This window comes from Cricetulus griseus, chromosome 4 (genome assembly GCF_003668045.3).
Source record: "Cricetulus griseus strain 17A/GY chromosome 4, alternate assembly CriGri-PICRH-1.0, whole genome shotgun sequence".
Taxonomy (NCBI): domain Eukaryota; kingdom Metazoa; phylum Chordata; class Mammalia; order Rodentia; family Cricetidae; genus Cricetulus; species Cricetulus griseus.
In genome coordinates this window covers 53,979,261-53,992,199 of record NC_048597.1, presented here as the reverse complement: position 1 = coordinate 53,992,199, position 12,939 = coordinate 53,979,261, and the positions used below count along the sequence as shown (strand labels likewise).

The 12,939-nt window shown below is 48.6% G+C and overlaps 1 protein-coding gene across 2 annotated transcripts in view; it reads left to right on the top strand.

The window, feature by feature from the left end:
- Positions 1-4,177, top strand: part of Sema5b (semaphorin 5B) — a 43,006-nt gene extending 38,829 nt beyond the window's left edge. Inside the window, exons 12-21 of one of the 2 annotated variants that reach the window (XM_035444106.1) lie at positions 141-322; positions 1,384-1,527; positions 1,640-1,787; positions 1,866-2,091; positions 2,189-2,407; positions 2,676-2,846; positions 2,939-3,088; positions 3,425-3,469; positions 3,578-3,783; positions 4,019-4,177. In XM_035444106.1, coding sequence (XP_035299997.1) covers positions 141-322; positions 1,384-1,527; positions 1,640-1,787; positions 1,866-2,091; positions 2,189-2,407; positions 2,676-2,846; positions 2,939-3,088; positions 3,425-3,469; positions 3,578-3,783; positions 4,019-4,177 — 1,650 coding nt within the window. Of the gene's footprint in view, positions 1-140; positions 323-1,383; positions 1,528-1,639; positions 1,788-1,865; positions 2,092-2,188; positions 2,413-2,675; positions 2,847-2,938; positions 3,089-3,424; positions 3,470-3,577; positions 3,784-4,018 lie in introns of both variants that reach the window. The other variant, XM_035444105.1, reaches the window with a different exon arrangement.
- The last annotated feature ends 8,762 nt before the right edge of the window (positions 4,178-12,939 follow it).

The following is a 12,939-nucleotide window of genomic DNA, read 5'->3' as shown; positions in this document are numbered from 1 at the left end:
TTGCGTGCCCTCCCCTAACCCTTCCCCTCAATGCCAGCTATGACTCTCCATCAGTATATACCCCAAGTGCCCTGGGATTTCATCCCTCCCCTGCCTTTGACTTGTGTGACAGGAGTCTTGCCCCTTATATGAGTCTGCAGGTGCGGAATGTGACACGGGATGGGGGCTTTGGCCCATGGTCACCATGGAAACCATGTGAGCATTTAGATGGAGACAACTCGGGTTCTTGCCTGTGCCGGGCCAGATCCTGTGACTCCCCAAGGCCCCGCTGTGGGGGCCTGGAATGCCTGGGGCCAGCCATCCATATCGCCAATTGCTCCAGGTAGGTGAGGACAGGATTTGTATAGTGTCTGCTTAGGACTCATGTGAAGAGAACTGGGGGAATGGGGCGTCTCACCCAGGTGTTTAATCTTCAGAGAAGTACTGGGGACTGGACAGGAAGCTATTGTCTGAGGCAGGAAATATAAGCACTAGCAGAGTTTTCTCACCAATGGAAGAATAATCTCTGCCTCATGGCATGATTGCCAAAAGAAAAAACTGAACAGGCACGGGGGTCACTGGCAAAAGCTAGCTTTGCTCTTCCAAACTTGAGGACACCATGAGATGGTGATGACCCCAGGCTTTGCCATCTAGAGACATGACTTTGGACAGACCTCTAGGCACACTTTCTAAAATAGGGAATGCAATACCCACACGAGAGTTGCTGCGAAGGTTAAAAGACAGTATGTATGTTGGGAACTATATTGCCTGGTGCTTGGGAACTGCTTAAAATGGTTATTAGCACAACTAACGCATAGTTTTAGAGACTCTTAAAATAATTATTTTATCTGCATTCATTAATTTAACCCTCACAGCAACCTCAAGGGGGTCAGAATTCAACCATTAGTCTTATTTTAAGGGTAAGGGTACCAGTAAACAGGAGAGTCCAACTTTGGCCACTGTGGTCAACTTGGGCATGGGTGTCTGAAGGAAGCTGGGGAGAGCTAATGGAGGGGAGAAGCGGGGAGAGTGAGGTCTAAGAGGAGGCTTGGGTATCTGAGAAGGGGGAAAGGAAGGTTTCAGGATGCGGTGGTAACTGAGACCTCTAAAGAGTGTGTCCTTTTGCCTGTCTGTGTAGGGGCCCGGCCCTATCACTGTGTCCTTGGCCCTGAGCACAGCCTGATATATGGAAGAAGGCTCTCAATACATATTTGAGGCATGAATGAGCAAACGGATGAATGCACGAATCTGCCTGAGCCAGCCTGGTTAGGAGCTGATATTTTCTGTGTCACTGTCTCGCCAGTCCTGACAACAATACAAAATCCATCTGCCCCAGATGCAGCCCAGATCTATGAAGCTAGGGCTCAGAGGGGCATGTGTCTCTGTCCCCTCCCACTCCACCAGGAATGGGGCGTGGACCACATGGTCATCGTGGGCACAGTGCAGCACGTCCTGTGGGATCGGCTTCCAGGTCCGTCAGCGAAGTTGCAGCAACCCAGCGCCCCGCCACGGGGGCCGCATCTGCGTTGGCAAGAGCCGGGAGGAGCGGTGAGCGAGCTGTGTCTGCAGGGAGGCGGGGATCTGGACATCCTTGCGCCTGGATTCCGGATCAGTAATGACAATACCTCTCCCTAGGGTGACACACCTCCTTTCTCGCCAGGTTCTGTAATGAAAACACGCCTTGTCCGGTGCCCATCTTCTGGGCTTCCTGGGGTTCCTGGAGCAAGTGCAGCAGCAACTGTGGAGGTGGCGTGCAGTCACGCCGTCGGGTCTGCGAGAATGGCAATTCCTGCCCGGGCTGCGGTGTGGTGAGAGCGCGGGGCGTGGGACCGGTGGTGCGGGGTGCGGGGAAGCCTGCAGGCTCTGAAACCACCCTCACCCCGAAGGAGTTCAAGACGTGCAACCCCGAGGCTTGCCCCGAAGTGCGGCGCAACACACCCTGGACGCCCTGGCTGCCTGTGAACGTGACCCAGGGTGGCGCGCGCCAGGAGCAGCGCTTCCGCTTCACGTGCCGCGCCCCGCTGCCAGACCCGCACGGCCTGCAGTTCGGCAAGAGGAGGACGGAGACCAGGACCTGCCCCGCCGACGGCACCGGAGCCTGCGACACCGACGGTACGGCCTGGAGCGGTGGGGAGCGGGAGCCCGGGAGGCCTGGGGGAGGAGCGCGCCGCCCAGCACTGGGGTCGCTGAGCCCACCGGCCCTCTGCAGCCCTGGTGGAGGATCTCCTGCGCAGCGGGAGCACGTCCCCGCACTCTCTGAGCGGTGGCTGGGCTGCCTGGGGCCCATGGTCATCCTGCTCCCGGGACTGTGAGCTGGGCTTCCGTGTCCGCAAGAGAACGTGTACCAACCCGGAGCCCCGCAACGGGGGCCTGCCCTGCGTGGGAGACGCTGTGGAGTACCAAGACTGCAACCCACAGGCTTGCCCAGGTAAGGTTGTGGAAGGAAACCTCAGCCTCTCCATGGACTCAGTGGCTACTAGGGTGGAGCCAGAGCGAGGTCTTTCTTTTTTTCTTACTGCCTTGCTTTAGCTTTCCTCTACCGAGGTAGCCGATTTGAGATGAAACTGATAGGGGGTTTAAGGGTGGGAGGAACAACACCCTTTAATACTTTGACCTGTTGATTTGGGGTAGGGTGGATGTTGAGGTAATGAGGCCCATGGCAGCCTCTCTCACACACACCCAATCTACGCTTACAGTGCGGGGTGCCTGGTCCTGTTGGACCGCATGGTCCCAGTGCTCAGCATCCTGCGGTGGTGGCCACTATCAACGCACCCGTTCCTGCACCAGTCCTGCACCGTCCCCGGGTGAGGACATCTGCCTCGGGCTGCACACGGAGGAGGCACTATGTGCTACGCAAGCCTGCCCAGGTACTGGGTGCATCTGACTGGGGCTGGGAGCTGCTTACCCTCAACAGGGAGATCCTGAGACATGCAGCCTCATTCCAACCCACAATCCACAGAAGGCTGGTCACTGTGGTCTGAGTGGGGTGTCTGCACCGAGGATGGGGCCCAGAGCAGAAGCCGGAGCTGTGAGGAGCTTGTCCCAGGGCCAGGTGCCTGTCTTGGCAACAGCAGCCAGAGCCGGCCCTGTCCCTACAGTGAGATTCCTGGTGGGTCCTTTTGCTAGTACCATCTCCTGCTAGATCCCCATCACACATGCTCCCATTCCCCCTGTGCCCTTCCCTTCTGAAACTTGAACCCTGGGGCGGAGGTTGGAGCAGGGAATGAAACATCAGAAAAGATACATTTGTCTCATGCTTGGGGCTCTCATACTACACACCACCTATTGAATGGTCCACCCTGGGGGGTGGAGGGTCTACAGAGAAGCCGGAGGGAGAGAAGGCTCTGAAGCCTTTGGCCTCCAGATTCTGGTAGATGACACCCAGCCCAGGAGTAAGTCCTCCCTCTTAACTCTATTCCAACCTTCTCCGTTTGTCTCCCTGCAGTCATCCTGCCTGCTTCCAGTGTGGAGGAGACCACCAGCTGTGGAGGTAAAAAGAGCCACTCACGTCACTGCCCTTCACCCAAGTCACTCATGTCCCAGTTCCTCATCCTCCACTCCAGTCTGCACTCTTCCCAGTTCTGCTCTCTTCCTCCAGGGTTCAGTCTCATCCACCTGGTAGCCACTGGCGTGTCCTGCTTCCTGGGCTCCGGGCTCCTGACCTTGGCAGTGTACCTGTCTTGGCAGCACTGCCAGCGCCAATCTCAGGAGTCTACGCTTGTCCATCCTGCCACCCCTAACCACTTGCACTACAAGAGCGGGGGCACCCCCAAGAATGAGAAGTACACCCCCATGGAATTCAAGGTGGGCCCTCTGTGTGAAGCAAAGTGCAGGGTGAATGGTACTGTGGTCCTGGCTCTATGATGGGTATCACTGAGTGGGCGGGTGGGAGTAGGTGGAGGAGCAGTGATCACACCAAGGAGCACTGTGTCAATAATAGACTTTCCCCCTTAATGGCTGGCTTCTAGGACTCCGTGCCCTGGGCTGGCCCTTTCCTTATCTCTTCTCTCCTTTCTCTGATTCCTTCTCCTCCCTGTAGACACTGAACAAGAATAACTTGATCCCTGATGACAGAGCCAATTTCTACCCCCTGCAGCAGACCAATGTGTACACAACCACCTACTACCCCAGCCCACTGAACAAGCCCAGCTTCCGGCCGGAGACCTCACCTGGACAGCGCTGTTTCCCCAACAGCTGATCCCACCCTCCAGGACTTGGGCTCCTTGCCTTCCCAAGGCACAGAACAGTGGAATGGGACAATAGAGCCATTTTGGTGTTCCCTCTGTACTGGGCTGAGAACTTGCTTGCCCGGCCTGTGGGGGTCCCATGCAGCTTCGGAAAGCTCTGCCTCTCATTGACCATGGGAGAGAGGGCTGCCCTCAGGCTGGCACATGGCTGCGGATCCAGTTCAGCCCAGATTTCATGGTCTTTTGTGACCCACCATCACTTTCCCCTGCCATGTCTGAGCTGTGGACCTGCTGAGCATGTGAGGAAATTGGAGAGTAGAGATGACAGGGAAGTGGGCTCTTAGGTTTGGGTTGGAAATGACTTCCAATGGCCACCACCAAGTCTGCCCCATTTGAATGGCCCTCCAAAATGCCTGAGCTGCATCCAGCTTGTCAGTGAAAGGAACTCATCAAATGTCCCAGCAGCTTCAGAACTCAGCCCAGGGCTGGACCACTCTGATGCTGCTCTCTAAATGTCACAGGGGACCAGTGCTGGCCTCGGTTGGTCAACCTGTCAGACAGTCTGTATCTTGACCAGGGGCATCCCTCTGGTTAGGGGCAGTGAAGACTGAGAACTGTTTTAGAGGCTGGACTGTGCTGAGAGGCCCTTTAATCTGACTTGGTACAGGCCTTAGCCTTGCCTTCAGAATGCACACAAAATGGCCCAGAAGGAAGGAAGACTCACGACCATAAGAGGCAGAGTCTGGCCTCCATGCCTATGGAGACTGTTGCTGCTCAAGAGTTGTTGGCTGAGAACTGCTTGGGAGTCTCTGCTGGCCCCTCATATATTCAGGAACACACACACACACACACACACACACACACACACACACACACACACACACACACATACACGCCATCTGCTACAGCAACAAAAAGGATGTTACACTGTGGCATTATTAATTAAAGATGATATCCAGTCTCCAAATGGAACTGTCTTTGTGCATATGTGTGTGGGCCCTCTTGGCATGGTGTAGTCCATCAAGGCAATGCTCAAGGTAACAGATGGTTCCTCAAGATGGAGGAAATGACCAGAGTGGATTTGACTTCAATAGAGGCCATCTTCCTGTGTGGGGGTGTATGTGCACACACGTATTCTCCTTTCAGAAAAGAAGTTGGGTGTAAACAGAATTCACCAGTGAGGACACTAGGTTCAGCAAAGGCAACAGTACAGAGTGGTGTGGGCCTGCCCTGAGCAGCTCCTGCGAGGAGATGGGGAATCCAGCAGGAGTCCCCTGATGAAGATGATTCATGGGATATGTTTGAAGCTGAGTTTAACAAAAGCAAATTGAGAAATGATGCCTATGAAGGGGGAAGCCTGATGGAGTTTGTGCTGGATTAAATAAAAATCACCTCAGAGCTTCAGCCCTCCAAATCAATGTGGCCATTGTGGAGGTGATTGATGGACGTGTTAAATTTAGAGAACAATTTCCTGCCTTAATTGGATAGATCAATTCTCATAAGAGCCTTGGGAAAATGGAAGGCAGATAGGCTAGAAGCCTGGACACTCTGTGGTAGAGAGGTAGAGGGTCTTGGGGAACAGAGGAAGAAATGCCTGAAGCTTGAAAGTGTCTGGAGAAAAAGAGAGGTGGGGCCTTCCTGGAATTCTGGTGGTCACATGAGACAGCTCAAATGGCAATGTTCCTGGGCCAGGGGGAACTAGAGTGTTTGTGGCTTTTGGATCCCTGCACGGTACTTGTCAGGCCCCTGAGCCTAGAGCTTGTGGAGGCCTGTGGGGCACTTTAGATCCTGGAGTTTCAATAGCCTTGAACCTGGTAGTACTAATTAGTGAAAACTGAAAGTGTTCCAGGGCCAGTGTGTCTGCCTCACCAGTGTCACTCACGTGTGACCAAGTGAGGGATAGCTCTATGGGTAGTGGTCAAGGAGAACTGCCAGATAAAGTGTACCTCTGTTGATTGAAATGCTGTCCCTGGGAAGGTACACCCCAGGGGACCTGAACACACACACTTGAAGTCTCTTGTAAGAGCATGTTTTGGCGGCTAATCTCAGAATGTACAGGAAGTACCACACTGCACACATGCAGAGGAGTGGGCATGGTTGGCAAAGGCTATTTAATAAATACCCCTCAGCTAAGAGCGAAGGACCCCAAAAGTCACCTCTCATGTGCCCTGACAAGAAGGTGTTCTCTGGCGGATGTCAGGAGGCTGAAGTATCGAAGGAAAGTGGGCTTTTCCCATCCAGCTGGCTCAGTGAGAGTGAGGAAGAGGCAGGAGCAGGTGCTTCAGCCTTCGTGGGCCCTTTTATGTTCCGCTCTGTGGGGAAGCCCACTGTCTTAAAGCCATACATATCCACTGCAGGAAATTTAGAGAAAAAAAAAAAACCTTATAATGTTTATACTAAAAACCAAGACAGAGATCTAAGGAATTTAACATGTTATGTGAATACAGTTCTTCCCCATTCTCTCAGAATCAGCCCCCAAAGCAAAGGGAATAAAAAACAAAAGCTCTGACACCATTTTCAATAAAACTCGGATGAAGTTCTAATCTCAACTCATAATACCGTCATCTGTCTGTATTCTTGGAGAATTGGCTCCAAGGCACTGCCCCCTGTGGATTCCCAAACCTGTGGATGCTCATGGTCCCTTATGCAAAATGGAATGGCATTTGTGTGTAGGCAGTGCACACCCTCTTGAACCTTCTCTGGATTATTTCTGATACCTACTGCATTGTGAATGCATTATGAATCACTGTTCCATATTGCTGAGGGAATAATGTCGAGAAGAAAAGTTTGGGTGTGTGCAGTTTGGAGGCGATTTTCCCCCAAACACTTTCCACCTGTGCTTGTTGAATGTGGGTATGGAAGCCATGGAAGGGGGAGGGGGTCTGTCTGTCTACAGTGACAGAAAGAGGGGAGTAACAATGGTCACTTGGGGGTGTAGGAATGGGGCAGGCCTGACAGCCAAAGGATTTCAGAAAAGGGTCAGCAATGGACGGAGGGTGAGAAGGAAACTAAAAGGAGGGGGTTGTATGAAAATCATTGTGTAAGCTTCAGCTAGATCCTTGAGTTTTTATTCATGTTTCATGGCTAAAAACTTTAAAAAACAGGGTGGGGGGGCAGGTACAGAAAAGCCAGGCAAAGCAACAGTATAGCTTAATAACACAGGGCACAATCTTTGCAACAAAGACTCCGGTCAAGAAACAGAATGGGGACAGCTGTCCTAGGACCCCTTTTCTTTCCTTCTCCTCCCTTACACAATGAGATGGTTATCAGCGCCAGGAAACGGGAAAGAGCAAGGAAAAGAAATACAACCGCTGCTCGCAACACGGCTAGACCAGAGCCTATTTCTATAATGGTCTCATCTTTGTGATGTATCTATTATGTTTTAGTCATAGGAGAGGACATAGCAGAGGGACAAGTCTCTGAGCTCCTGATACTAACTGAATGTTGGAGTGAATATTAGGAAAAAACAGTACTTTATTCAACAACCAATAAGATAAACATACACGGAAGGACTTGCCTCCTCAAAATCCCTTTTATTTTCCCCACCATTACCTTGTATGTGTTCATTCACAGAAATTTGAGGCCAGACATACCTGCACCTAGCCACAACATGTTGCATTTAAGGTGGGCCTTGGCTCTAACTGTGCTGTGCTGTTTGAACCTTGTACTTCCAAAAACCATGAGCTAAATGAGTCTTTGTTTATAAGTAAAAAGGAAGGAAGATAATTTGGGAAGGGGAATGGGCTATAGCTCAGTTGATAGAGAACATGCCTTCTCTATCCATGAGGCCCTGGACTTGACTCCCCAGAACAGGAAAAAAGGAGCAATTCTTTGGGGATGTAGCCTGGGTTCAATACCGGCACAGAAAAAAAACGGGGCATGCCTATAATCCCAAACTTTGGAAGGTGGGGACAGAGGAGCCTGACTATATAGTGAATTTGAAGCCAGCCTGAGATAAAAGGGACACTGTCTCAAAAAAGAAAATTAATTCTGGAACACACACACAAAAAAAACTAATAAAAATCTAATATCCTAAAGAGACAATCATCAATATCTTAATATGTCTTTTTCAGATGTTTCTCTGTTGTTCTATGTGAGTTTGATTTTACAGAAGTAAGGTATACTAAATGTGAGTTTTATTCTGATTTTAACACATAACATTATATCATAATTTTCTTATATTGTTAGAAGTTCTTCTTTAAGCCTCGGGGTCCCTTGCAGCCCCGGTCCTTGCAGTGGGTAGGGAGAAGAGAGAGGGCCTTGTTTGCAGAGTCTCATGAGAGATAAGTTCCCCCCATTCTACCACTTCAATTAGAGAAAATGCAATTTTTACACATTTCATTATACCACAGTAAACTTTGAAGTGTTTGCATAACAGTTGAAAAATCTGGAACATTCTGTCACTTGAATTTCATTTTTATCTAAATTTGCTCTCCTCTACTATATAATGATATTATTCTACCACATAAATGTATCATAATTCACATTAGCCACTCTTATTTGTTTCACATTTTCTTTTTCCAGACAACTACTCTAGGTCTCCTTCTGAGTTTTTCGTACATGCCCTTAGGATACAGTCCGAGAAGTGGAGGCAAGTAGGGAATGTGCTTGTCACGTGGCTTTCTGAATTAGTCACGGTAAACTAGGAATACATTGCTGGCTGGAGTATAACTGGTGGTCATCCCTTGAAGATGTTGGTCACAGAAGTGCTGTGCTGCTCAGAGCTGTCACCCTGGATTATCGGGCACATTGAGCCCATTGTCCTCACACTAGAACCTGGGAAAATGTTGTTATTTCCTTTAAAAAATATTTTATGTGTATGGATGTTTTGTCTGCATGTATATGTGTGTATCACTTATGTGCCTGGTGTCTGTGGAGGTCAGAAGAGGGCATCAGATCCCTTGGAACATGAGTTACAGATAGTTCTGAGCCACCACTTGGGTACTGGGAACAGAACCTTGGTCTTCTACAAGAGGAGCAAGTAAGTGCTCTTAACTTCTGAGCCATCTCCCTAGCCCCAAAATCTCTCTCTCTCTCTCTCTCTCTCTCTCTCTCTCTCTCTCTCTCTCTCTCTCTCTCTCTCTCTCTCTCTCGTGTATTTGGGGAGGTAATATGCATAATGCATAAGTGGGAACCAGAGGATAGGTTTACAGAGTCAGTTCATTCCTTTATGGGGGTTCTGGGGATTGAACTCAGATCTCCAGGATTTTACCTATGGAGCCATCTCACTAGCCCTGATAATGTCTTCTTGAAACAATAGCTATTGTCTCTTCAAACTGCAGCACTCTGAAAGAGGCTTTTCAGGTGGAAAGAGAAGCCTAGTTACTAGTACCAGCCATCAGGTACTGCTATGCTCTCAGTCTTGACAACCCACACGACTGCATCCAGGAGTGTCTTTCTAGGCACTTTGGCTGTGTCTGTGACAGCATAATGAGACAGTTAGATCATGGGACAATGACACAACCAATGGATTAATCATTTGATGGATTCATGACACAATGGTTGTGATGATTTAAATAGGTATGGCTCTCAAAGATTCATGTGTTCGAGTGCTAGGTCATAGGGGGTGGCACTATTGGGAGGTGTGGCCTTATTGGAGTAGGTGTGGCCTTGTTGGGGTGGGCTTTGAGGTCATATATGCTCAAGTTATGCCCAGTGTTACAGACTCCTTGGTTGCCTGCCGATCAAGATGTAGAACTCTCAGCTCCCTCTCCAGCACTGTAAGCCAGCCCCAATTAAGTGTTTTCACTTATAAGAGTTGCCATGGTCATGGTGTCTCTTCACAGCAATAGAAACCCTAAGACAATGGCACTATTCGGAAGGGTGAAGGTTTGTTGGAGGCAGTAGGTCACTGGGGATGTGTCCCTGGGTGGTGTATCTTAGCCTGGCCTCTTTCTGTATTCTCTCTCTGTTTCCTGTCTATTGTGAAGAAGATCTTCTATGATATGCTTATTATGATGTTCTGCCTAGTGCACAAAGCTGAGGGACCATGTACTGAACCACCTCAAACTGTGAGCCAAACTAAGTCTTTCCTCTGTTAGGTTGTCTGTAACGTGAGGTTTTCTTGGCCCTGCTAGGTCCTGCTGCCCTTCTCTGCCTCAAAGAAACACACAGACAATATATTTGTTATTAAGCTGTTGGCCATTGGCTAAGGTTTCTTATTTGGCTAGCTGTGACTTAATTATCAACTCATTTCTATCAATCTAAATATTTCCACGTGGTCTTCTCCTACTGGAAAAAGGTCCAGGGACCTCTTACTCCTCTGGGGGGGGGGGGCTGCACTATGAAATTTACTAGAAAAGTCATCTGTGTCCAGAAGCTCTTCCAAACACCCCAAAGGTCTCTGTTTTCTCTATGATTGAACACTGATGTCCAGGACTGGCAGGGCACAAGGCATCCCATATTTGGGGCATAGTTGACCAACTTCTCTCAGTAAGAATATTCTCGAACCCAAGTGATCCACTTTCCCACTAGATAACCCCCCTCAGGAGACTCAAGGGTGTAGATCCTATCAGGTAGGATCTAAGTCTTGCTTGGCAACCTGCGGCCTTGAAAACTGCTTTCCTTGAACAACTTTTGTTCCACTCACATTGCTCACATTGTTGATGGGGGATGTCCTTATGTATATATGTTTCTCTTATTGGTTGATGAATAAAACACTGTTTGGTCAATAAAGGCAGGAAGATAGGCAGGACTAGGAGATGAAGAGAATTCTGGGAAAGGTAGGCAGAGAGGTGCAGCAAAGAGGATGCCATGTAGGGACTGGGAAGATAGGATGTGCCAGGCATTCTATGGTAAGATAAGGCCATGTAGAAATACATACATTAGTAGTTGTGGGTTAATAATTAAGAGAGAGCTAGCCAATAAAATACCCTAGCCATCGCCCAACAGTTTTATAATTAATATAGTGTCTGTGTGTTTCTTTGGGGCAAAGCAACTGTGGGACCAGTCTGGAACAAGAACATCCAGCAACACATTGTTTAATAATCTCTTAAGTGATAATGGCAGATATTTAAAAGGGATAAAGTACTGGGATTTTTTTTTAAATCAGACAGTGAGCTGGCGAGATGGCTCAGTGGTTAAGAGCATTTACTGCTCTTGCAGAGGACCAGGTTTCAGACCCAGTATCCCTGTGATGGTGTCAACTGCTTGTCACTCCAGTTCCTGATGTTCTGATGTCCTCTTCTGGCCTCTATGTACATAAACTCATGCAACCCCCCCACATACATATGAATAAAAATAAGCAAATGAATCTTTAAGCAGGGCATGGTGGCACACACCTTTAATGCCAACACTTGGGGAAGGCAGAGGCTGGCAGATCTCTGTGAGTTCAAGACCACCTTGTCTACGTAGACAGTTTCAGGGTAACCAAAGCTATATAGTGAGACCCTGGTTAGGGCAGGGGAATCAAGCAGGGGATGGGCTAAGATAGCTCACCAGGTGAAGACACTTGCTGCTAAGGCAGACCACTCAAGTTCAATCCCTGGAACTCACATGGTGGAAGGAGAGAACTGACTCCCATTGGCTGCTGTCTGACCTCTGTATGTGTACCATAGCAAATTCTCAAGTGCAGGGGCACATTTGTGCACACAATGAGTAAGTGTAATTTTTTTAAAAATTGAGTGGTGTGAAAGAATATACAGCTGGACGTTGGTGTGTACACCTGTGCATTCACGAGGCAAAGACAAGAGGATCTTTGCAAGTATGAAGCCATCACTGTCTTGTAGTGAGATCTAGGCAAGAAGGGCTACATAATGAGACTCTGTCCCCCCAAACAACAAATAACACAAAAACTCAAAACAGTATACAGTGAAAGTAAGACTTTTTTTTAACTAATTGTAACTGATAACATAAGATGGTATAGAATTACGGGTTTTATGCAATGTTTTGCTGCACACTTACACATGCAATGTTCAAATCAGGATAAACATATCAGCCTCCCTCTGATGGTCAATGTTAATCGTCGGTTTGACATAGTCTAGAACCTCCTGGGAAATGGATGAGTCTCTAGACACGCCTGTGGGGGATTTATCTTGAATGCTATAACTGAGGCAGGAAGACCTGCCTTCTGTGGGCGGCACCATTCCCTGGCCAGGATTCTGGACTCTGTAAGTGGGGAAACGGAACTCAGAAGCAGCAGCATTTATCCCTCCTGCTTCCTGGCGATGGATGAGATGTGACCAATTGCTCCAAGCTGCTACCTTGACTTCCCAATCATGCGAGAGCGTACCCTCTAGCTGTGAGTTAAAATAAACACTCTCTACTGTGAGTTGCTTTTGTCTGAGTAGTCGTCACAGCAACAGAAAAAGAAAACAAGACACTCCTTAAACATGCCATTTCTTTACCATAAAAACATTCCAAATCTTTTAGCTTTTTAATTTTCATTATATAAATTTTATGATTAAACATGTCTCCCAGACTTAATTCTCAGGCTTCGGGGTTCTCCCTGTGGAAACTGGGGTCGTAGAGATACATGCATATGCAGGTTCATGTACAAAGATGTTCCCCACTTACAGTGGATAGTATGCCTATGAACCTAGGGTAGCCTGAAAATATAAGCCAACATGCCGCTAATATACCTGACACAGCAAATGTCAATGTCTCCCTTAGCCTGTGTCAAGTATGCTGGGAACAGCCACATTAGCCTGTACTGGGCAAAATCAACCAACACAAAGCATGCTTTTTTTTTTTTTTCCTTCTTCTTCTTCTTCTTCTTCTTCTTCTTCTTCTTCTTCTTCTTCTTCTTCTTTTTATTTGAATTAGAAACTAGATT